Source organism: Nuphar pumila, chromosome 13 (genome assembly GCF_984573655.1).
Source record: "Nuphar pumila chromosome 13, dmNupPumi1.hap1.1, whole genome shotgun sequence".
In the NCBI taxonomy this organism is placed as follows: domain Eukaryota; kingdom Viridiplantae; phylum Streptophyta; class Magnoliopsida; order Nymphaeales; family Nymphaeaceae; genus Nuphar; species Nuphar pumila.
The window spans coordinates 90515986-90538106 of NC_143261.1; the positions used below are offsets into that span (position 1 = coordinate 90515986).

At 34.1% G+C, this 22121-nt stretch overlaps 1 protein-coding gene and 2 long non-coding RNA genes across 4 annotated transcripts; 2 read left to right on the forward strand and 1 right to left on the reverse strand.

Moving 5' to 3' along the window:
* Nucleotides 1-968: 968 nt before the first annotated feature.
* Nucleotides 969-21518, forward strand: LOC149819125 (uncharacterized). The gene is made up of 2 exons (XR_016427305.1): nt 969-1144; nt 20952-21518. It is a non-coding gene; the product is annotated as an uncharacterized LOC149819125 (long non-coding RNA).
* On the forward strand, nt 2028-11117 carry LOC149819126 (uncharacterized). The gene is made up of 3 exons (XR_016427306.1): nt 2028-2329; nt 9812-9990; nt 11033-11117. It is a non-coding gene; the product is annotated as an uncharacterized LOC149819126 (long non-coding RNA).
* Nucleotides 11235-17629, reverse strand: LOC149819127 (vesicle-associated protein 2-1-like). 2 transcript variants are annotated; one of them, XM_089985173.1, is made up of 9 exons: nt 17470-17629; nt 17261-17332; nt 16154-16224; nt 15397-15478; nt 15170-15285; nt 14907-15062; nt 14693-14719; nt 11718-11792; nt 11235-11545 (listed from the first exon to the last, which is right to left on the reverse strand). In XM_089985173.1, the coding sequence occupies exons 2-9, from the start codon at nt 17307-17309 to the stop codon at nt 11393-11395; spliced, it is 729 nt and encodes a 242-aa protein (XP_089841299.1). In that variant the 5' UTR covers nt 17310-17332; nt 17470-17629; the 3' UTR covers nt 11235-11392. The 2 variants fall into 2 exon arrangements, with proteins under 2 accessions (XP_089841299.1, XP_089841298.1); XM_089985172.1 differs by lacking the exon at nt 17470-17629 and having other exon boundaries at nt 17261-17442.
* Nucleotides 21519-22121: the final 603 nt, after the last annotated feature.

Below are 22121 nucleotides of genomic sequence, written 5' to 3' on the forward strand. Positions count from 1 at the left end.
AGATGTAGTATTATATTTTTTTGAAATAGCATCAAACATTGACTTTGTTGTAAGATAATCTTCAAATACCCTAATGAGATCGTCATTCATGTAGATGAGGATGATGGTTCTGGCTAATATGGTATCCTTTTTATATTTAAGATAAACATTTTTATTTGCTTCAAGAACTTTGTTACCAGGGTCTTTCATTTCAGTAGTCAGGGCATTATTGATGTCCTCTAAGGTCAAAACAATAAGAATTCTCCTCTTCCAAATATGGAAATTGATTCCATTCAATTTATCAGTTTTGGTTAATTCAATAGCACACACCCTACTATACATTTTTTCTGGTTTTAAATATTTTATATTGGCAAAGTATGATAAAAATATGTCCAACATTTAACAAGAAAATAAATATCACAACATTAGCCATGAAATCATAAAATATCATGTTCACAGTAAACTTATGATATTAAATATATTTTGTCATGCAAATATCAAAAAATATGGAAGACAATAAATTCCTAACTTATTTCAATTAAAATAAAGCTTTATGAGGTAAACTACAAACTCTGAGCATTTTTCTATAATTTCAGAAAAGTCAAAGGTCTAAGACGAAAAATAAAACCCTTAAAACAGAACTTTCAAAATTTAAAAAATTAAGGGGTTTTCTGAATTTTTTCAGAAAGATAGGAGCTTATCTCAGATATTTTTCTGAGTACAGATTTTTTTCTGAAATTTACCAAAAAAGTAAGGTAGTATTTTATATGGCAGAGGGTACATACATCAATTTTAAAATTAACAAAGGCAAAGAAGTAAATTTATTATAGTAGAATATAAGCAGAATTAACAGAAAAGAACAGAGGCATATTAGTAAATGAATTGAAAAGGATTTGACTAGTATTATGAGAAAGGACTGAGGGTAGAAAATAATTTTGCTTGTTTAAGAGTATAAAAGGGACCGAATGTTCGAGAAACCCTTTACTCTTGATTTTTTTTTCATTCCCCTTCTGCAATTTTTTTTTCTTCGTTCTTCCCCTTCTGCGAAAAAATGTTTTCCGATCTTCCTTCATAAGCGAACTGACCGGGCAGCTGGTTGAGTCGCCAGATCTTCTTAGCACAACCGACGTGGCGGTGGACGATGCCCCGTCGACGAAAAAAAATGGTACCCTTCTTCCCCCTTTGTTTTTTTTTTTTCTTTCTTAGAGAATAGGGGTCGCTGGATACCGAAAACCCACTATGATTCTGCTTGTTTTTTCTGTATTACACCCTCCTCTAGGGTGGTTTCGTCCCCCTTTTTTTTTAAAGAGCTGAGTGTCTGATCCTGATGACCAAGGTCACCAGAATCCGGCGACAGCAGCTAGAAGGAAGATGCAGATCCCGATCTGGGTTTGCGTCTTAAAAAAAAATACAATAAAGTCTTTTTGTTGTTTCTCCTGACGACTGCAAAAAAAAAAAGGTTTAGAGGTCACCGAAAATCGACGACCTTCTTATGGCTGGACACAGATCCTGATTCAGTTTTTTTTTTTTTATAAGAAAAATAGAACCACAAATTGAAAGAGGGGTTTTCCCCAAATAAAAAAAACCCCAAAGAGATAGAGTTAAAAAAAAAATTCCTTTTTTTTCCTTCAGATAGACCCGATTGAGGGTCTTCCTTTTTTTTCTCAGTGGGGGTTTTGCCTCCTCCCTTTTTGTTTTTCTCTCTTTTTTTTATTACTGTGTTTGTTGTTGTTTTCTTTTTTTTTTTGTTTAAAATGGGGACAAACTCAATCGGACTCCGACAAGGGATCAATGACCCTTATGCCACCTCCGACCCGGACAGTCACGAAAGAGAAAAAAATGTATTATTATTATTATATATATATTTTTGTAAGAAATAAGAGAAAAAAGAGGGTTCACCAGAAGACCTACTTTCATTTTGTTTTGTTTGTTTGTTTGTTTTATGTGCAGGGGTCACCTGATGCTACAGAGATGTTTTCCCTCTGATGCTGTAAACCGGCAACCACCAATCAGGTGAGAAAAAAAATTCCTTTGCTCGTAATTTTTTTTTTTTGGCAAGAGGGTGGCGCAATATCCTCAAAACAGAAATAAAAAATAAATACTGACCAATTAAGTTGCTTTCTTGTTTCAATTTCCTGTGAATTGGAGCGAGCGATGATAGGCAACTCTGAGCGGCGTTCTGCAACTTTGAACGATGATCAGCGACTTCGAACATGGATTTGAGGGCGGAAGTCTGCATGGTAGGATCTTAGGATCTGGAATCTGATACAACTGAAGAGATGTGGGAACTTGATGTGCGCAAATGACGATAGAGAAAAAAAGCAGAGAGCCTGTAAGAGGCTTTCTTCAGGTATCTGTTGAGAAGCTATGTTTTGATGATACATGATAAATATGATATTCTTTCATAATGCATATATATGATAAATGATAAATATATGATATATTTTCATGAGATATCATAAATATGATTTGCTTTCATATTTGAAACTAGATATGTTATACTATGACTGAATATGATGTGTTATGTATTTAACGTGTATTTGATGCAAGGTTATTTCACTTGAGAGAATAGTGAAGACAACTTGATCAAGTGCAACAATTTGATGCAATCATATTATTCTGAAGAAAAAGCTTGATGGGTCATACATTCATAAAGACTATTCATGAAGATCGGTTACTTCAAGATGAAGATTTTTTCTTCTTTAGAGTCATATATGTAACAGGACTTTCAGAAGCATGCATATTTCATATTACTCTATATGTTTTGAAATCATACAAGTCATTCATTTACAAAAAATAAAGCTTTTATAAAAAAAATACATTAGGTATATTATAGTATTTCAAAAGCACTTTTTTAAACAAATCATTGTACTTCTTACAAGCATTTATGAATTTTTTTTTTGACAAGATATAATAGCTCATGATTTCAAAAGCATTAATTGTACTTCCTACAAGTATTTATGAAAAAGACAATTTGACAAGATATAAAAGCTCATGATTTTAAAAGCATTTATGTAAGAAAAGGCAAAATGCATTGGTTCATAATGCACAAACATTTACGTAAGAAATTTTGGTTCATAATACATAAACATTTATATAAGAAAAGATAAATTATGAAAAGATGTATTGGTTCATAATACACAAGTATTTATTTAAGAAATGATCATTTATTTCTTTAAGCATTAAATACAATTTCAAAAATACTGACTCAAAAAGTGACGACTTATATTTAAAGTCATCATTATTTTAGTAAGCATTAAATGGTACTTCAAAAACATTTACTCAAGAAATGACCATTTGTAAAATAAAATACTAAACAAGCATTTATTGTACTTACATACATTTATTACAAATCGTCACTTCTTTGTTTAAATGCATGTAAGTACAATAAATGTTTGTTTAGTACTTTATTTTATAAATGGTCATTTCTTGAGTAAATGCTTTTGAAGTACCATTTAATGCTTACTAAAATAATGATGACTCCAAATATAAATCATCACTTTTTGAGTGAATGTTTTTTAAATTGTATTTAATGCTTAAAGAAATAAATGGTCATTTCTTAAATAAATACTTGTGTATTATGAACCAATACATCTTTTTATAATTTGTTTTTTCTTATATAAATGTTTATGTATTATGAACCAAAATTTCTTAGGTAAATGTTTGTGTATTATGAACCAATGCATTTTGTCTTTTTTTACATAAATGCTTTTGAAATCATGAGCTTTTATATCTTGTCAAATTATCTTTTTCATAAATACTTGTAGGAAGTACAATTAATGCTTTTGAAATCATGAGCTATTATATCTTGTCAAAAATGTCTTTTTCATAAATGCTTGTAGGAAGTACAATGATTTGTTTCAAAAAGGTATTTTTGAAATACTATAATATACATAACGTATCTTTTTATGAAAGCTTTTCTTTTTGTAAATAAATGACTTGTATGATTTTAAAGCATATAGTCTAATATGAAATATGCATGCTTCTGAAGGTTTTGTTATATATGACTCTAAAGAAGAAAAAATCTTCATATTGAAGTAGTCGATCTTCATGGATAATCTTTATGAATGTATAGTTCATCAAGCTTTTTCTTCAGAATAGTATGATTGCATCAAATTGTTGTACTTGATCAAGTTGTTTTTACTATTCTTAAGTGAAATAACCTTGCATCAAATACACGTTAAATACATAGCACATCATATCCAGTCATAATATAATGTATCTAGTTTCAAATATAAAAGCATATTATATTTATCATATCTCATGAAAGCATATCATATATTTATCATGTATCATATATATATATATATGCATTATGAAAGCATATCATATTTATCATGTATCATCAAAACATAGTTTCTCAACATTCACTCCTTTTTTTATGATGACAATATATGTTTTCTCTGTCAATAAGTCATATATATAATGTTTTAAATATGATATCAAAACATGAAAAAAATGTATTTTATAAAAAAATAGCATAAATAAAACAATAAACATTGTTTATCGTTTTTCTCTTATATAGGAGAGGTAGGGTTTTCTCCCCCTTTGTCAGTGCCAAAAAGGAGGGATCAGAGTAGGTAAGGTTAATATTACAGACCAAAAAAAATAAATTACTCTGAATTGGACGATGAATGAAGTTGTCGAAGGAGTGCATCTTGGTCAATCTTCAGATAGTGAATGGCTTGATGCAGAGAGGCTTGATTCTATTACAGAAGATTTTGTGTTTTGGATATCCACTAGAGTAGAGAATATATCAAATTCAGATGTCTGAGTAGGATATGCCTTACCAGAGCCTTCGTCGTCATTATGTTGTGGGAGTGACCCTTTTTCGGAGAAGTATATATCATTAAAAACGTGTAGATTAGCAGACGACCTCATTATGAAGTGACACATTGAAATATTTAAGAATGAGAGTTATAAAACACCCAAGCAGAAGTAAACGAAAAACTAAAAAATTTATCATGTTATTAAAAATGATGCTCGACCAGTTGATAGGAAAAGAACAAAAAAGTGCGTAGATTAAGAGAGATCTCGTTTGGTACGAATCTCTTGGAAAGTGGCTTGGGAAAGACATTGTGTGATATGATTTGTGACAGAAGTTAAGCATATGGTTTCAAATTGCTCGTGTGCCATGGAAAGTGGGTAGATCTTTTGGAGTGAAGCACATTTTTAAAAATAGTACGATCGATAGGTACTATGTTGGGTAGATCAATGTCATTGGAAGGAAGGTTTAGAATGCGTCCTAAAGTAGGAGCATCAAACGAGATGATTTTTCCATGAATCATGGTAGAAATAGTCGTTTGTTCATGATCAGTAGTTAGGTTGATATAAAACAGTCAGATAAGATATGGATGGTAGGAAGTTTGGTTTGATGACCCTAGAATGTGAATAAAGTCAGAAAGAGAGGTCTCGAGGTTGAACGAGGTGAAGTTCTCAAAATTCACTATTCATCCAAACGGGAAGGTTAGTACACTTCGAGGACTTCATCTCGTTCGACCTCGAGACCTATCTTTCTGACTTTATTCACATTCTGGGGTCATCAAACCAAGCCTCCTATTATCCAGATCTTATCCGGCTGTTCTATACCAACCTAACTACTGATCATGATCAAATCAAATTTTTTATCATGATTCGTAGAAAAATCATCTCGTTTAATGCTTCTACTTTAGGACGCATTCTGAACCTTCCTTCCAATGACATTGATCTACCCAACATAGTACATATCGATCGTACTGTGTTTAAAAAGATGCTTCACTCCACAAGATCTATCAACTTTTCATGGCACATGAGCAATTTGAAACCACATGCTCAACTTCTGTCACAAATCATATCGCACAATGCCTTTTTTAAGCCACTTTTCAAGGGATTCATACCAAACGAGATCTCTTTCTTAATCTATGCGATTTTATGTTCTTTTTTCATCAATTGGTCGATCATCATTTTTAACATGATAAATTTTTGAGTTTTTCGTTTACTTCTGTTTGAGGGTTTTATAACTCCAATTCTTAAATATTTCAATGTGTCACTTCATAATGAGGTCGTCTGCTATTCTACACATGTCTTTAATGATACCTACTTCTCCGAAGAAGGGTCACTCCCACAACATACTGACGACGAAGGCTCTGGTGAGGCAGATCCTGTTCAGACATCTGAATTTGATATATTCTCTGTTCTTGTGGATGTCCAAAACACACAGGATCTTCTGTTACAGAATCAAGCCTCTTTGTAGCAAACCTTTCAATCTCTGAAGATTGGTCAAGATGCTCTCCTTCGACAACTTCATTCATTGTCCAATTAAGAGTGATTTATTTTTTTGGACTGTAATATTAACCTTACTTACTCTGATCCCTTCTTCTTGTCAATGACAAAGGGGGAGAAAAACCCACCTCTCATATATAGGAGAAAAATGATACACACTGTTTATTGTTTTCTTTATGTTATTTTTTCATAAAATACATTTTTTTTCGTGTTTTGATATCATATTTAAAACATTATATATATGACTTATTGACAAAGAGAGCATATATTGTCGTTATAAAAAAGTGGGAGAATGTTGAGAAACTATGTTTTGATGATACATGATAAATATGATATGCTTTCATAATGCAAATATATGATACATGATAAATATATGATATATTTTCATAAGATATAAATTTGATATGCTTTCATTTTTGAAACTAGATATGTTATATTATGACTGGATATGATGTGTTATGTATTTAACATGTATTTGATGCAAGGTTATTTCACTTAAGAATAGTGAAGACAACTTGATCAAGTGCAATAATTTGATACAATCATACTACTCTGAAGAAAAAACTTGATGGACCATACATTTATAAAGACTATCCATGAAGATCGGCTACTTCAAGATGAAGATTTTTTCTTCTTTAGAGTCATATGTAATAGAACCTTTAGAAGCATGCATATTTCATATTAGACTATATGCTTTGAAATCATACATGCCATTCATTTACAAAAAGTAAAGCTTTCATAAAAAGATACATTATGTATATTATAGTATTTCAAAAACACTTTTTTGAAACAAATCATTGTACTTCTTACAAGCATTTATGAAAAAAACATTTTTGACAAGATATAATAGCTCATGATTTCAAAAACATTAATCATACTTCCTATAAGTATTTATGAAAAAGACAATTTGACAAGATATAAAAGCTCATGATTTTAAAAGCATTTATGTAAGAAAAGATAAAATGCATTGGTTTATAATGCACAAACATTTACGTAAGAAATTTTGGTTCATAATACATAAACATTTATGTAAGAAAAGACATTATGAAAAGATGTATTGGTTCATAATACACAAACATTTATTTAAGAAATGACTATTTATTTATTTAAGCATTAAATATAATTTAAAAAACACTCACTCAAAAAGTGACGACTTATATTTGAAGGCAACATTATTTTAGTAAGCATTAAATGATACTTCAAAAGCATTTACTCAAGAAATGACCATTTGTAAAATAAAGTACTAAACAAGCATTTATTGTACTTACGTACATTTAAACAAAGAAGTGACGATTTGTAATAAAAATAAACTCAACGTCTAATGTACTACAAAACATTAATTTAAGAGACACATTATAAATTAAAACTTATTTATAATACACAACGTATAGTGTACCTCAGATATTTAAATTTAGAAATGACGACTTGAAGAAAATATTATTATTTAATACACCAAACATTTATTACTTAACAATATTATGGAATGACGATTTTTTGAAAAAGCAACATATAGTACACATATCATTTCACACCTTTTTCTCATAGAAAGTTGTTCTGAGATGACTTGGCATCTTACATCACAAAAGGACAATTATTTCAAAAAGCAACGGCTATTTTTGAAGATCTATATATACAGACAAAATAATATTTCAAAATTCATTCATGTTAGCTTTCAAAAGAGAAATATTCTTACTCGACACACTGAAAAAGAGCTTAGAAAAAGAAAGAAAAAAAGGAAAAACAAGAAAAGCTCTCTGACAAAAAGAATCAAGTGTGTGTGAAGAAAAAGAAAAAAAAACATTCTGTTCTCTTGAAAGATTATTCTGCCTATTTTCAAAAGAGAGAACATTCTGAGAGAATCTTCATACGTGCATTCATACTCTGCATATCATTCTGAAGGTTCTATAGGAAAGTATTGTAACTTTATGTTTTCTGCTGTATCCCTTCTTTGTTGAGAGAAGTATACCTCTGTGAAAGAGAGTGTTTTCCTTCTCTGTTGAGAGAAGTGGACCTCTGAGGAAAAGAGTGTTGTACTATTTATCTCGTAACACATATTTTATAGTGAAAGGCTTAAGTGTTTTACTTAGGACTGAATGTAGGTCAGTAATTCGGCCGAACAAGTATAAATCCTGTGTTTATTGCGTTGTGTCTTATTGTCTTATTTTTTATTTTATCGATCTGTATCATATTTCACTATTCACCCCCACTTTAGTGGAATTTCAGTATCACACTCCTGGGTAGTCGTTACCCAACTTCACGAGATCTACAAATTTTCTTTCTAATGAGAGAAAATCAATAACTGCCTCATATCATGTTTATCCAAATGAAGCACTTTTAAATGTGCTTCATTTGGATAAACCTCACTATTGGGCAGTTCATGTGTTGGAGAGAGAGTGTCTCATGTCTCCTTAACGCATGAAACATGGTCATTCTCGGTCATGTATGACCAACTGTTTGTTTTCCTCTCATGTTCATGCGAAAGGTCCCTTTTCTCATGAAAGTGTCACTCTTTCCTGTTCTTTCCTGTTTGGATTGAAATGAACACCGGGTGGGAAAGAGCGAGTGGGGCCCACATGTGTTTTTTTCTCTGAAACATCAGGTTTCAACGGAAACCCACATCGCAGCTCCTTCCCTCGGAAAGCATTTTCTGCCCAAGGAAGGGCTTCGGTGCGATTTTGGTTTTAACTGACTTCTGTTTCTTCAGCATGAAACAAACAACCACTTAGAGAACAACTGTTTTTTTTAAAAGGCAAGCTGGGGTTAGGCAGACCCCCCACCAGTTATTATTCAACGTACCACTGGGTTTTGAACTTGCAACGTCCCAAGGAGACATGCACTGACAACTCCTACCAACCACGCAGAGCCTTGGTGCGACTTAGAGAATAGTTCTAGCCATTGTTGTCAACATCAATGGAACTTGGTTGATTCAAATCAAATCGGCCTTATATAATTTCAATGTGGGGCCCCCATTTAAAATCAGCCAATTCAGCCCCTGTTCGGGGGTATAGGTTGGTGCTGTAGAGCAATGTCTAGCACAGAATTTGATCACTTTACACCTCTTAGGTTTTTACTTTTCTTTGTTCAATTTACCAAAAAAAAATTGTAAATTGTTCCTTTCAGTAGATCGATTCAAAATGATTCAATTGGATTCGGTTCTAGCTATTTTTGTCCAATTGGATTCAGAAACACATTCAGACAAGAGATTGGTTCTAGCAGTCATTCACGTTCCAACAGTCATCCAGTTGCCTAAACATAATATTATTCATCCCACTAGAAGCAGAGACTTTGAAGGATTTGACTGAACTGGTGATGCGAGAGCGGAGCAAAAGAATCGTGATTAGGAATTCTCATCTATAAAATGATGAAAAATCTTAGAGTTTATTCAGAGTTGAACTATGAGACAATTTTTAGTTAATTCTATTTCATTTAGTTTCTTGCTTTTTTCCTTTGCTTTTGTAGATAATGCTAGAAATTTTCAATTTTGTTAGATAATCGTAGTGGTTGCTGTAGCTGATAGCATATTTCTGTAAATCTGACGACGGGTTTATGTCAACTGGGCTGGTTGATCCAGTTTGATCGTTGCCAGTCACGACTCAAGCCTAGCTGGCATGCAAAGTTCACACAAGCAAATTCTCAGTGGAACAAAAAAAAAAACACCCGACATTGGCTTGAATGTGCCCTTGTAAAGCTTCCTATACTACTTAGGGCATGTTTGCTCTTTCCAGAGTACGCAAGTTATTTTCTCATGAGGTAAAGTTGCCCGCAACTCCTACTTTCCTTTTCCTGAACTTCGCAAACGAGTGATTACACTTTATATATAAACAAAATGACTTGAAAGTGGCAAGAAAGCTGAACTTCTGAAATTTTTTGATAGCCCTCCACTTTGCAAAAAACTTTCTCCAAACATCATGACAAGTAAAACTTTTCATCTTTTGCAAAAGTGCCCTCAATATAGCTGAAATGGCAAGACTATTTACTGACCAATTTTGGGGCATGACAAGTAAAACTTTTCATATTTTGCAAAAGTGCCCTCAATATTACTGAAATGGCAAGACTATTTACTGATCAATTTTGGGGCATAGTAATAGCCTGAATGGATGCTCACCTATGTCACATGGACTCTTCTAACAGGGTACCGCACCCGCACCCAAGTGGGTGCGACACGTGAACACAACTTCCTTTATGTTAGGTGAAGTAAACCACACTGAGGTCTATTTCTATCCAAAAGTAGATTCAGTTAACCCCAATCAAGTCCATTTTTATCTATATTATATATATAAATACATAAATACATAAATACACACAAATACACGTTAACTTAAAACTGTTCAAAATTATATATATATCCTTCCGGCACGCAAGCTTTTTTAAAATGCTGCAGCCTGCCCCACCGCATCTGCACCTATGTTATGGTTCCACTGAAACTGGAGAACCACATTTCACCAGTTATGAATTTTCACAGATCTCATTTCTGAGATCTAGGATGTTCAGTTAGAAATACACTCCAAGCACTAACAGTAGGAAATTCAAAGTTAACTGCAAACACGCAGTTTGACTACGGTGAACCTATTGCTCAGAAACCAAGCGTCTGTAGATGCTCATGTATAAAATAATGATGCCGGGAACCTGAGAAGATGTAAATGCACTTGGAGCTACAATTACCAAAAATCAACCAAAGCATTACGAGAAGAGAGTCAATACAAAATGTATCCCATTTTTTTGCTACGGAAAAAAATAATCTATAGAAGATAACCAGCTTATATATTTGATGAATTTGTCCACTTTTGACCAGGTCCACAATTCTCGAGTCTGAGGCAGTCCAGATTTTAAGAGGAAATGCAAAAAGCAGAGAGGAACCCTCACCAGGAGATGCCCCATAATAAACTTTCATGAATAACTTTTAGTATGAGCTGTAATATTTTACATAATACAAATTATTCGGTGTTCAGATTATACAAACTGAACCAGGTTTAATCAATCAGATGCGACACAAATTTACATTTAATAAAAAATTTATAATTCTTCCCAAGAAAGAAAAAAACTGTGAAATGGGAGAGCTTGGAAACATAGTAGCAAAAGAAAGATACTTAGATGGAAAAAGAGGAGAAAGATCCCTCATTTCATTTAGGTGGGCTTACAAACTCGAGAAAATTCATAGTAAAGCTTGGACTTTTGCCCTAGGAGATAGGGAGCATTGGAGGCTTAATATATACCCAATTAAAATGCCCACAACGCCAACAATGATTGTGAACTTTAATGAGAAAACTGCATTTGTTTTCTGGGTTTGACTTTTCTTTAACATCTCCTGAAATGAATCATCACAGACAAAAATCAAGTACATTACAGAGCAAAGCAGAAATTCAAATACTATTCAAAAAATACAACGTAGATGGTATGATGGAATTTGATATTATGTCCATAGCAGATAATGAGAAAAAAACAGAAAAAAAGGAGACACGTAGATCTGTGCTGTATACCAGCTCTTGCTGCAAGCGTTTATGTTGTTTGAGAGCCGCATCTCTTTCCTCTCTTAAGTGCAACATAGCCTGGCTCTGCAACAGCAGAAACATTACATGGTAATTAGAAAAGGAAATATCTATCATGAAGAAAATCAAGACAAAATATTATATCTACATACATCAAATATGTCAGATCCAAGAGTACAATTTTTAAGAAGACTAGTTTCAATGTTTTGTATGGTTAAAACATCAGACGCCTTCTAACAGTCAAACCACATGGTTTGTTGATTTATCACAAAATGCACTAATGATATCCTTTTCTAAATCCTGTTCAAATATAAAGTTATGGAGTAACTATTATCCAAGTTCAGTGATATCTACAGGACCAGACCTTAATAGCTAATAGAATGATGACAAGCAACCTAATGTCAAGAGGCACTGATTCTTATTCCGGGACCTAAAGGTGCCATGCTATGAGAGGAATTTTGCAAGAGAATGTATGATATTTCACATTGGACAAGAGAATCTCTTGAGCCTTTGCTCAGCATTGTACAAAGTCTTTAATATGAGAATCAGTTGGCAATTTAATCAGTAGAATAAATGGCGGGCAAGACGATGGATTAGGCGGAATGTTCTTGTAGACAACAAGACAATCCATCTCGATATGGTTAGTGGTAGCCAATCATTCTTGGTTTTCTTTCTTATTTGACAAAGTTGTGTAGTTTCCACTTGAAATTGATTTTTACCAGTGTTGTAAAAATCATATCATATCATAGGATATAACAACAGTGTATCGGCCCATGGGTTGATAAAATTTACATGAAAAAAAAATTGATACAAAGATTATGAGGACATATCAGCCAGTAAGTTCCCAACAGTCAGCAAAGTGGCATTCAGTGCTTTTACACCAAACTTATCCCCAAACCGAGCACTAAGGAGGTGTTTTGTAAGAGATCTATCATGGTATAAACCCAAGAGATGTATTTTCTGCAAGGGTCTTCAATTTTGAAGGTATATAAGGATTCTAAAGCTCAAAATCATGAGGTAAAAAGTCAGATCTACCTTTTCAAAGGGGTTATCGTATAGATAGATTGTTTTGAGGCTATGTAGTCAAAAGAGTCGACTAGTCACAGACTAGTCCGCCTAGACGTAAGTAAAATGCCTAGGCTTTGCAATTCATAGGTGGCTACCTTAAAAAGTACCAATTTTGCTAACTAGGGTGCCTAGTCAGAAACTAAGCTTCCCTCGCCTAGGCGCAATGGCAGGTTAGTCATTTATTATTATTACATGTATTCTGTTATTTTCTTATATATAGTTACAAATATGTGCATATGTTTTGAAAACATGCTTAGTTATTAGTTATATATATATTGACTACATATGTGTTTCTGTTACTTTGCTTTTGGGATTTTTTTTGCAAACGTTGGAACCATGCACAATTAATTTTAATTGATTATGTTTTTTATATACATGTTTGTGTTACTTTCTTTCTGATGAATTTTTCTGTTAAAGGCTGAAAGTGAGATATATGCGTGGTTTTTATTTGTATATAAGTGTGAGTTTCTGTGAATTTTTTATAAAAGCCTGAAAGCATGTTTAGAATTACTGATTATGTAATATGTTATTTATATATAGATGTGTTATTGTGCTTCTATGATTTTTTTTGTGAAAGGTTGAAAGTATGACTTTTTGTATATATAAATAATTAAATAAACTATATATATGGATATGTATAATATATATATATGTATTTTGATTATGCTATAAATATATATATGTAGGAAAAGTGGTAGCTGCCTACCACTTTTCTGGCATACTGCCAGCCTACTGCGAGTGAACAAGCGTTTTTAGGTTGTTTTTAGCAAATCTAACCCTACAGATGTGTTCAGTGATTGCTAGGAAACAATACTTGGATTATATTTTTTTTAATAAAAAACATGTTATTTAAGAGTTGAATATTTATGAAAATTTTAGACCGTTGATTTTTAAATCTTATAAAAACCTAACTGCATGTCGGGATCGAACGATCGAAAAGTCGATTCCTATAAAATCGAGCATGTAAAACACATCTGTACAATCAGATTTAAGAAAAATATGAAAAAACTTCAAAAGCCCAGTAAGCTGGCACTAGGCCAAAAAAGTGATAGGCAGCTAGCACCTACTCTATGTGTGTATGTGTTAGAATCAACATTTTGGTGATAGGCTGAAAGCATATTTTGTTGATAATATGAATATGTTATGAATAATTGAATATATATGTGTGTGTGTACAGTCATATATGTATATTCTGGTCAAACCTTTTGGATAGTCATCAAACTGGTTTTAAAGCACCTGGACTGAAATACAGAGATTCTCATGATATGAGCAGTGAGTGATGCCCAGAGGTAAACTCTCAGCTTCACAGTTTCTTACATGTAAATAAAGACTGACGTTTATCCACATATATTACAATGCTTGACCAGTGCAGCATTGAGCAAGAGTTTGATCACTTGAGAGATCCAACTTAATGCACCAAGGCTGTTATCAAGCCTATATAGATGAAGAATTTCTTAATTCAAGCAAAATTTAAAATATGGGATGGCCCAGCTAATTCAGTGGACTTGCCAAGTCATGAGTCACGACATGTCAACTTAAAAGCCCGTGTACTGAAGATCACAAAGAGGTGCATCAAAGAATAGACAGATTAAGTTCAAAGACTTTAAGCAACCACCAACTCAATATGTCGAAAATGAGAAAATTAACCTGAATGCATGTGCCTAAAGTTAACCAGATGAACTGGCATAGAAAAATGATACTTAACTCGAGAAAATCACCTTCAATCAAACACAGACTTTTTAATAGATCCATCTATATTTTCAAACACTGGGAATCACATCGAACAATCTATGCTAGCTTCAAACATCAAGTCAAACTAGTAATTAAATGTATAATAATCTTCTAGTAATAGCTATCTGTATAAGAAAAAAGGAAGGTAAGCAAGAGTTACAGCTCACCTCCTCAGAACTTCCAACACTGTGCATCTGGAAAAAAGAAAAAGGAAAAAAAAGAAAAACCAACAGACGGTCATGAGATCAATCAAAAACACAAAGAAACTGATAAAAGATAAGAGCAAGGGGTTCTATCTAAAGTGACAATAAGATAAAAACAAGGGGTTCTATGTATCCTCTGGTTGAAGAGAAAATAAGTTAAAAGTTAAATAGGTCTCACAGAGTTGCTATCAGCAGTATGCTTTGAGCTCCTTAACACTGATGAATGAAATAATATATGATCTTCTAAGCTTCTTGAACCATTAGATGTCGATGGACCAGTATAAACAACCCTGAGCTTGCATTCTTCTACTTTTCTTTCACCATCTTTGTTGAACTATAGTAAAGTAGAAAAAAGAACTCAATCATGATGACATGTAGCAATAACAAACAAAAAATGACAGAAAGAAAAAAAAAACTTGATCAAAGAACAACACAACATACTGTCTCAGGGGAGATCTCATCTAGGTCTATGTTAGGAGACACAATGGCACTCTGCACAAGAAATTTATCTTTGCATTGCATTTCAGGTGGATATTCTCGTTGTGCTTGAAGGGTAACTTCAATTTCAAAACCACAAGCAAAAAGAAAAAGTGATAAAAAAAAATATGAAATATTAAAAACCTGATTACAAGAAGGAAAATTACAATTCCAACAAGCCAATTCAATACCTAAAATTACAATTGAATCACATGGTTGCATAATGCCAGTATTTGGCCGCACAAAGTACTTCCTTGGTGCAGTGGTCTTGATCTGTCAGAAGGAAGTCCAGCTCTGACATTAATTAATGTACAACCATTATGCACAATAAGCAAAAGGGCAACCATAATAAACCACTAGTGGGTGCTTACGGGCTGAAGAATGATAACAGGACAAGGTTAGCTAAAAATTTCTCTGTAGGTGGGAAAATATACAATTTCCAATGTTTCATTCCATGTTAGCAGCTTCCAACTATGTGAAAACATCTGGTATCCAGTAGTGGTTACCACCTACATTCCTTTCCTATGCATGCCTTGAATTGGCAAGAGCCTCTATGGCACTTTTGTTAACTTGCATGGGAAACATATGGCTTCTCATAAAGTTTTCCCTTTAAGCAGCTTCCAGATTTACAGAAATCCCATTTACGCCAGTTACCAGTACAAGGCAGACTCAAGCCACTAGAAAAAAGATTTAAGGATATGCGTAACTTTCATGTTGGTTACACACACACACACACACACACACACACACACACACACACACACACACACTCTGTCTCCTCCCTCCAGCACACACTCACACTCACACACACTCACATGTATACACCTGTAAATATGTATTCATGTATATGTAAATATAAAAAAATGTGATGACGAAACTTTGATCATTCAGATAAAATGCAAATAATAAAGGACATGATGTACTTCACCCACAGAACTATTGCAATACCTTAAAAGCAACATGATGTTCACTGTTGTTCACTAGTTTGAGATTGCAATAGCTTTGCTTGTCGAGCTCAACTGTCAACGTCCATTCAGAGACTAAGCTTAGTCAGCGATGAATATATCAACTATTCATGCATTAGCTGAAATCTTCCAAATTTTCACACATAAACAGAATAAAATGAAATAAATTTTGGTGAACTATTTGAGCTTCACCGACTTTAGTTAGTTAGCACATTTGTCAACAATGAATACACACCAAGAACTGAACCCTAGATCTCCCACGAATTCACACTAAGACTAACAAATGAATAATAAATCAAACTTGGAAATCGAGGCCTTAATGATTTAGTCCACATGTTACATCAAGACCATGTCAATTTCACCAAATTCACGATCATTCAAGCAAACAAATCTGGAAGTAGCTAAATCCTAAAACCGCTGTGCTTTAACAAATACAGAAGAAATTACACGTGCATCACAACACATGACACAATAAGCTCACCTAATCTCACAAACACAAACTCAACGAAGCAAAGAAAAACCACATCTTACACCAGATCATTCTAGAAAACAGAAAACCCATAACAAGCCAAGCTCATTGATCCACATGATTCAATTAAACTCTGAAATTGCTGTGTTTTTTCTTCAAGGCCTTTGAAATTTCAGCTTATAAAACAAAATTGTGCCATTGAATCCTAAATATTCCACCAAGACCTTCACAAAACATCCATCCAATCTCGCTCACAAATATGCAATCGATCCATTTGCCAAAAACGCTCTCTAAATGTTTCACTAAACCCTATCTATTCCCACAAACACACAATCGATCGATCCATTTGTCAAAGCAAAACCTAAATTAGTTAGCTTTAGAGAAAAAAAACCCATAAATCCAGATCATAAACACATGATCCGTAATTAAACCTCAAAAAATCGGCACTTCTTTCCCAAGCACACGTAAATCTACCTCAAAAAAGCAAATATAATGACCAAACACTAGAGATTTCCAAATCTCACAAAAATTGCAGCAGCTGAACTCCACAAATCTTCATATTTCTGCGTACAATTCAAGAAAGCAAAGGAAAAAAAGAAAACTTTGAAGATCAAAACTTACAGGGGAAGCTAAGCTCTTCAGGATAAACAGAGACCATCTGGCTCCCCATGGCCGGCGTATTGCGCAAAAACCCTGAACTCATTTCGAGATTTTCTTTCAGAACACCATTTTTCGGACTCGATAGCTCGATTGAACGGAAAATCGCCGATCGTTCGCGGAAAACCCCAAAAAAATCCACAAAATTGGGAAAAAAAGAAAATAGGCCTTACGATGATGGAGAAGAAGACGCCGTTTACATATGTGGAAGAGGAGCCCCGCGTTCGGTCGTCCTCGTCGGAATTCACGGAGGCTCCGTACACGTCGAACCCTAAAAACAAGAACACAGTTTTTTTTTCTATTTTCTGAAAAAAAGTAAAAAAACAATAATTTTCCCCTCAGAAATAGGAGCAACAAGGGAGGAAATGTCAGAAAATTTCTGGCTCGATGACGTGGCTTGATTCTACTGGCCCAAGGGTTTTGTTTTGAGAGTCATTGCCAGCTGGCAATGTAAACGTGGGACAGCGAGATCGCACACACTTGACAAACGAGGGCAACGGTCATGGCGCTCCCACGCTTCACTCGTGTGCGATGTCGTTGTGCAATTAATATTAAAAAAAGGTGAGGGTGACAGTTAGGGTGAAAAGCCTATCACATAGATTCGTAAAGACTCGAGTCGTGACACGAGTTCGCCAATTTTTGAGAAATAAGATCCGGATACATTTTTTTTAAAATTTTAATGAATAAAGCCTAACTTTTTTTGGTAGTTTAATATATAAAAATGATTTTATTTGAAATTTAATAAAAAAATCACTAAAATATTAAAAATGTGTATGTGCGCTTGGCTGCATCTCGTTGTATCCCTTGACACGGACCCTAAAGGGGTGTTTGATGGGCAGACCATGCGGCGTTTGTCCTGGATGGGCAGGTCACACCCCTTATAAAATTAAGGGGGCCGGGATAATTGTCTCACGTATCAAACATGGGACAGTGCCCAGGCATGTATTCCCATCCAGGCGCCTTCCGCGAGTAAAACGACATAGTGAAAAGATGGACCAAAGGCTGAAAAAAGTCGGGGTTTTAGATTCCGATCTTGTTGAACAGGACTCTCAAATGTGATAGAGTTCACGTCCATCTCAAACCTCACGTCTCCCACGTCCCACAGGGAGTCCCCGTCTCCTACAAAGTGTCCTCACGATAAGTCCAAGGAAATACAATCTGGTCCAAACCAACGCAAGATGTTGAACTTGGTTGGAAATCCTCCCATGTGTACCGCCCCCTCGGTCTATAAATATAAGTTACTCTCTCTCAAAGAAGCATAATAAGTGTGTGTGTGTGTGTGTGTGTGTGAGAGAGAGAGAGAGAGAGAGAGAGAGAGAGAGAGAGAGAGAGAGAGAGAGACCTCTTTGGTTGTGGATGTAGGCTTCACAAAGCTGAACCACATTAAAATTCTTTTTGTGTTATGTATTTTGTGGTGGCGATTTATTTTGCCATACATGTGTGAGTATTCTCATTGTGATCAAACAACTCAGAAAGCCTAACATGGTATTAGAGCCTCGTCGGAACTTGATCTTATACGTTTGGTTGTGCTGGTTGAATTTTTGAGTGTTGTCGAGGTTCATCTTCCTGCAAAGTATTTGTGTGCAAGTGCAAATCAGGTTAATAGTTTCCTTAATTATTGCCAAACACATGCATTCAATGAAATGCTTTTGCCAATTTAGTATCAATAAAATTAGACTGCAATAACTATTTTCTATAGCAGTCAGTGATGTATAGTCAAGATCACATCAAATTTGTTGAATGGATCCCATGCTGCCCTACCACAGTATGCAGTTAAATGAAATAGTATTGTTCCTAGTCTCGAGTTCATTATCCAAAAAAGATCCAATCAATTAGCCTTAAGTTAGATAAATGCTAATTACTAGTGATGAAGTGTCAAAGAAATCTAGCAGTTAAACTCAATCCAACTTGACCAATCAACCAAACCCTCCTCCCCTCAATCTTCTTTGGAGTATATTTTGGTTTTTTGTTGATTCTTAATAGAAGCCATTCAGGTGAAACTCAACATACCAGTTATTATCTCTGGTCAGCATAGCTAAATAAAACAAATTATGCTTGATTTGAGGCACATGCAAAACATTTTTAAGAATAAAATTGTTTTCTTTTGAGTTTAATCACATTACCAATATTTAAGACCAGGAGACTGACTAACTCTATTTTCGACCATGATATTGTTTGTCCCTTGATATTCTGACTTTTGAGTTATGGTGGAGTCATCAAGGTCATGTGATGAGACACCCCACTATTTGGGTACCAGATGGTGTCATTACCTGAATTCAAGGCCATGACTGCGAACACTTTTGAAATGTTATAACATTGAAGGGCAATATGATTCCTTCTACTACAATATTGACATAACCGGATTTCATTTTAATTACGAAAGGTTCTGTCATTTTCATATCCCTCACTCTGAAAGGACTCGCGACTGACTAGGGTTTCAATTTCAGCCACATCCACGGCCTCTGAAAAATTGCCATGCTCCCTTCCTCTTTAGTGAAGAAGGCAATGTTGATATTTTACTAGGTTGATTGAGTTTTGAGGCAAGAATTAATTTGAAGTGGCTTTTCTTGATTCAGACGCATCTCATATAGATTTCATCAAATTCAAGGAGTTTTCGAAAAATGATGACCGTAGTTATAAAACTTTCATATTCAGTTAATAAAGCACGTCAGATCATGCATCAACCAACTGCCGTCATGTTAAAAGAAATCTTAAATATTTCAAGGGTACCATAAATATCCGACTGCATATGATGTGTGTTAATTCTTAGACTTGAAGCCTACATTGATGCTGATTTGGTTGATGACAGAAGATCTACCAATAGTTATTTTACGTTCATAAGACCTAATTTGTTATCCTGGAGTTCGACCAAACAACACTCTGTAACAAAATCTAGTACAGAAACTGAATACAAGGTTATGGCAGGAGAGGAGTCTTAACTTGAAATATTATGGCTTAAATAACTTTTTTTAAAGAACTTGAGGTCTATTCTCATAATCCTCCTATCCAAAGTTTCATGCTAAAAAAAATATATGTAAAAATCGGTTTCAATTAGTACCAGAGAAGGTGGCCAGACAAGAAATTGAAGTCAAATTTGTCTTAGTCTCAACAATGGTTGGCAGACATTAACCAAACCAATTGCATGATCACATTTTTGCCAATTAAGAGAGAAACTCATTCTAAGAAGATTGGCTTCAGGGAGCATGTTGAAGATGTATTAATCCACGTCCAACCAAAACTTAGCATCTCGCTTGTCCCCAAAGGAGTCCACGTCTCTTACGTAGTGCTCTCATGATAAGTCCAAGGGGAGAGAGAGAGAGAGAGAGAGAGAGAGAGAGAGAGAGAGAGAGACCTCTTTGGTCGTGGCCGTAGGCTTCGAACGTTAAAATACTTTCGTGTTATGTAATTTGTGGTGGTCGATCTACTTTGCCGTACATGTGTGGATGTGTTCTCGCCGTGATCAAACACCTTAGAAAGCCTAATCTAACCCTTTGGAATCTTGTTTTCCTAGACCCTGTAAGAATCGTTTGCACATCATCCTGAATCGGCCAAAAACCGGTTTAAAAGGGACTTGATTCGGCTTATTTTTTTAATGTTTTTTAAAAAGGTTTAAAATGTCTTTTTAATATTTTAATTCTATTTTAATATTTTGCAGGCACGTTTCATCTGCTGGTTTAAAAATTGGTTGATTCAGCTCGATTTGGTTTAGAGTTTGATCAGGCAGATTCTGAATTCAGGCCGATACCAATTTTGACAACATTGTTCCTGGATACTCCAATTCGGGTCTGGCCAGTTCGAATCCCGTTTTCCTGGATACGTGCTGGATTCACTGTCAACTGTAAGTGGTTACTAGTCCATATGTAGACCCATCCTATGCAATTATGATTTATGAGATAGATAAGTTGGCCCATGTCAATGCGTAATTGGATGTAAACAGGTCGGATCTACTCATATCTGTAGATGTGAATCACTAAACAGAGTGAGCACGGCTTTGGTGCAGTTAGATATCCAAATCCAAACTAATAGAAAATTAAATAGGCAGTAACCGGATCATCAATGGGCTGGACTCGGTTAAACATGGGCGCATTATTGGATTCATAGTCTAGTCATGGAAAATGCTACAGTCTCGTTATCTGGATATTTCTCGGCAAGGGAAAAAACTTGTAATAAATTAAAGTTTTATTTTTCTCAGGAAAATATTGGAAAAATGTTGGCATATAAAGGATTTTAAAATTTTAAAAGAACATGTAAATACATATAGAAAATTTCAACATTTAAAAAAAAAGTGATAATATCACACCGTTTTGAAAACAGGCAATATTCAGAAAATATGGTGGTTTTATCAGGATTTTGCTGGTTTCTAAAAATATTGTGATTATAGGCAGTCTTTTTTACTATGTAATAAGCAGTTATTAACCTGATTATAAGTTTTTGAATGTTACATGGGAAATAGCTTAATCAGCTTTTAATTTTACTAGTTTATTGGTGTAATTTACAAAAAACTACCTAACTTATAGGCTATTTACTTAAAAGCTGTCTAACGATTAGTTATTACATTTACCTGTCTGCTTTTATAATATATATGTTTCAAAGACATGCATCGTCAGTAAAATAATTCAGGTGAACTTTTTTTAGTCAAACATATTAACTAAATGCCCTCATTCTTGAATTGTTTAACAAAAAAAGAACATCTAATGACATAAAATGAGTTGCTAATGAAGAAAGACAAAAATGTCATTTTCTACCTCAGGCTAGTACTTGCAGTAAATTTAGAAAAAGTAGGCAGTTGAATGTTTTTTTTTTAAAGGCAAGCTGGGGTTAGGCG

Coding starts and splice junctions, on each gene's coding strand:
- LOC149819127 (XM_089985172.1), bottom strand. CDS start 17,342: ATGAGTTCAGGGTTTTTGCGCAATACGCCGGCCATGGGGAGCCAGATG. Junction 15,063..15,169: donor ATGAGATCTCCCCTGAGACA/GTATGTTGTGTT, acceptor ACTTTACTATAG/TTCAACAAAGATGGTGAAAG. Junction 11,546..11,717: donor AACGCTTGCAGCAAGAGCTG/GTATACAGCACA, acceptor GATTCATTTCAG/GAGATGTTAAAGAAAAGTCA.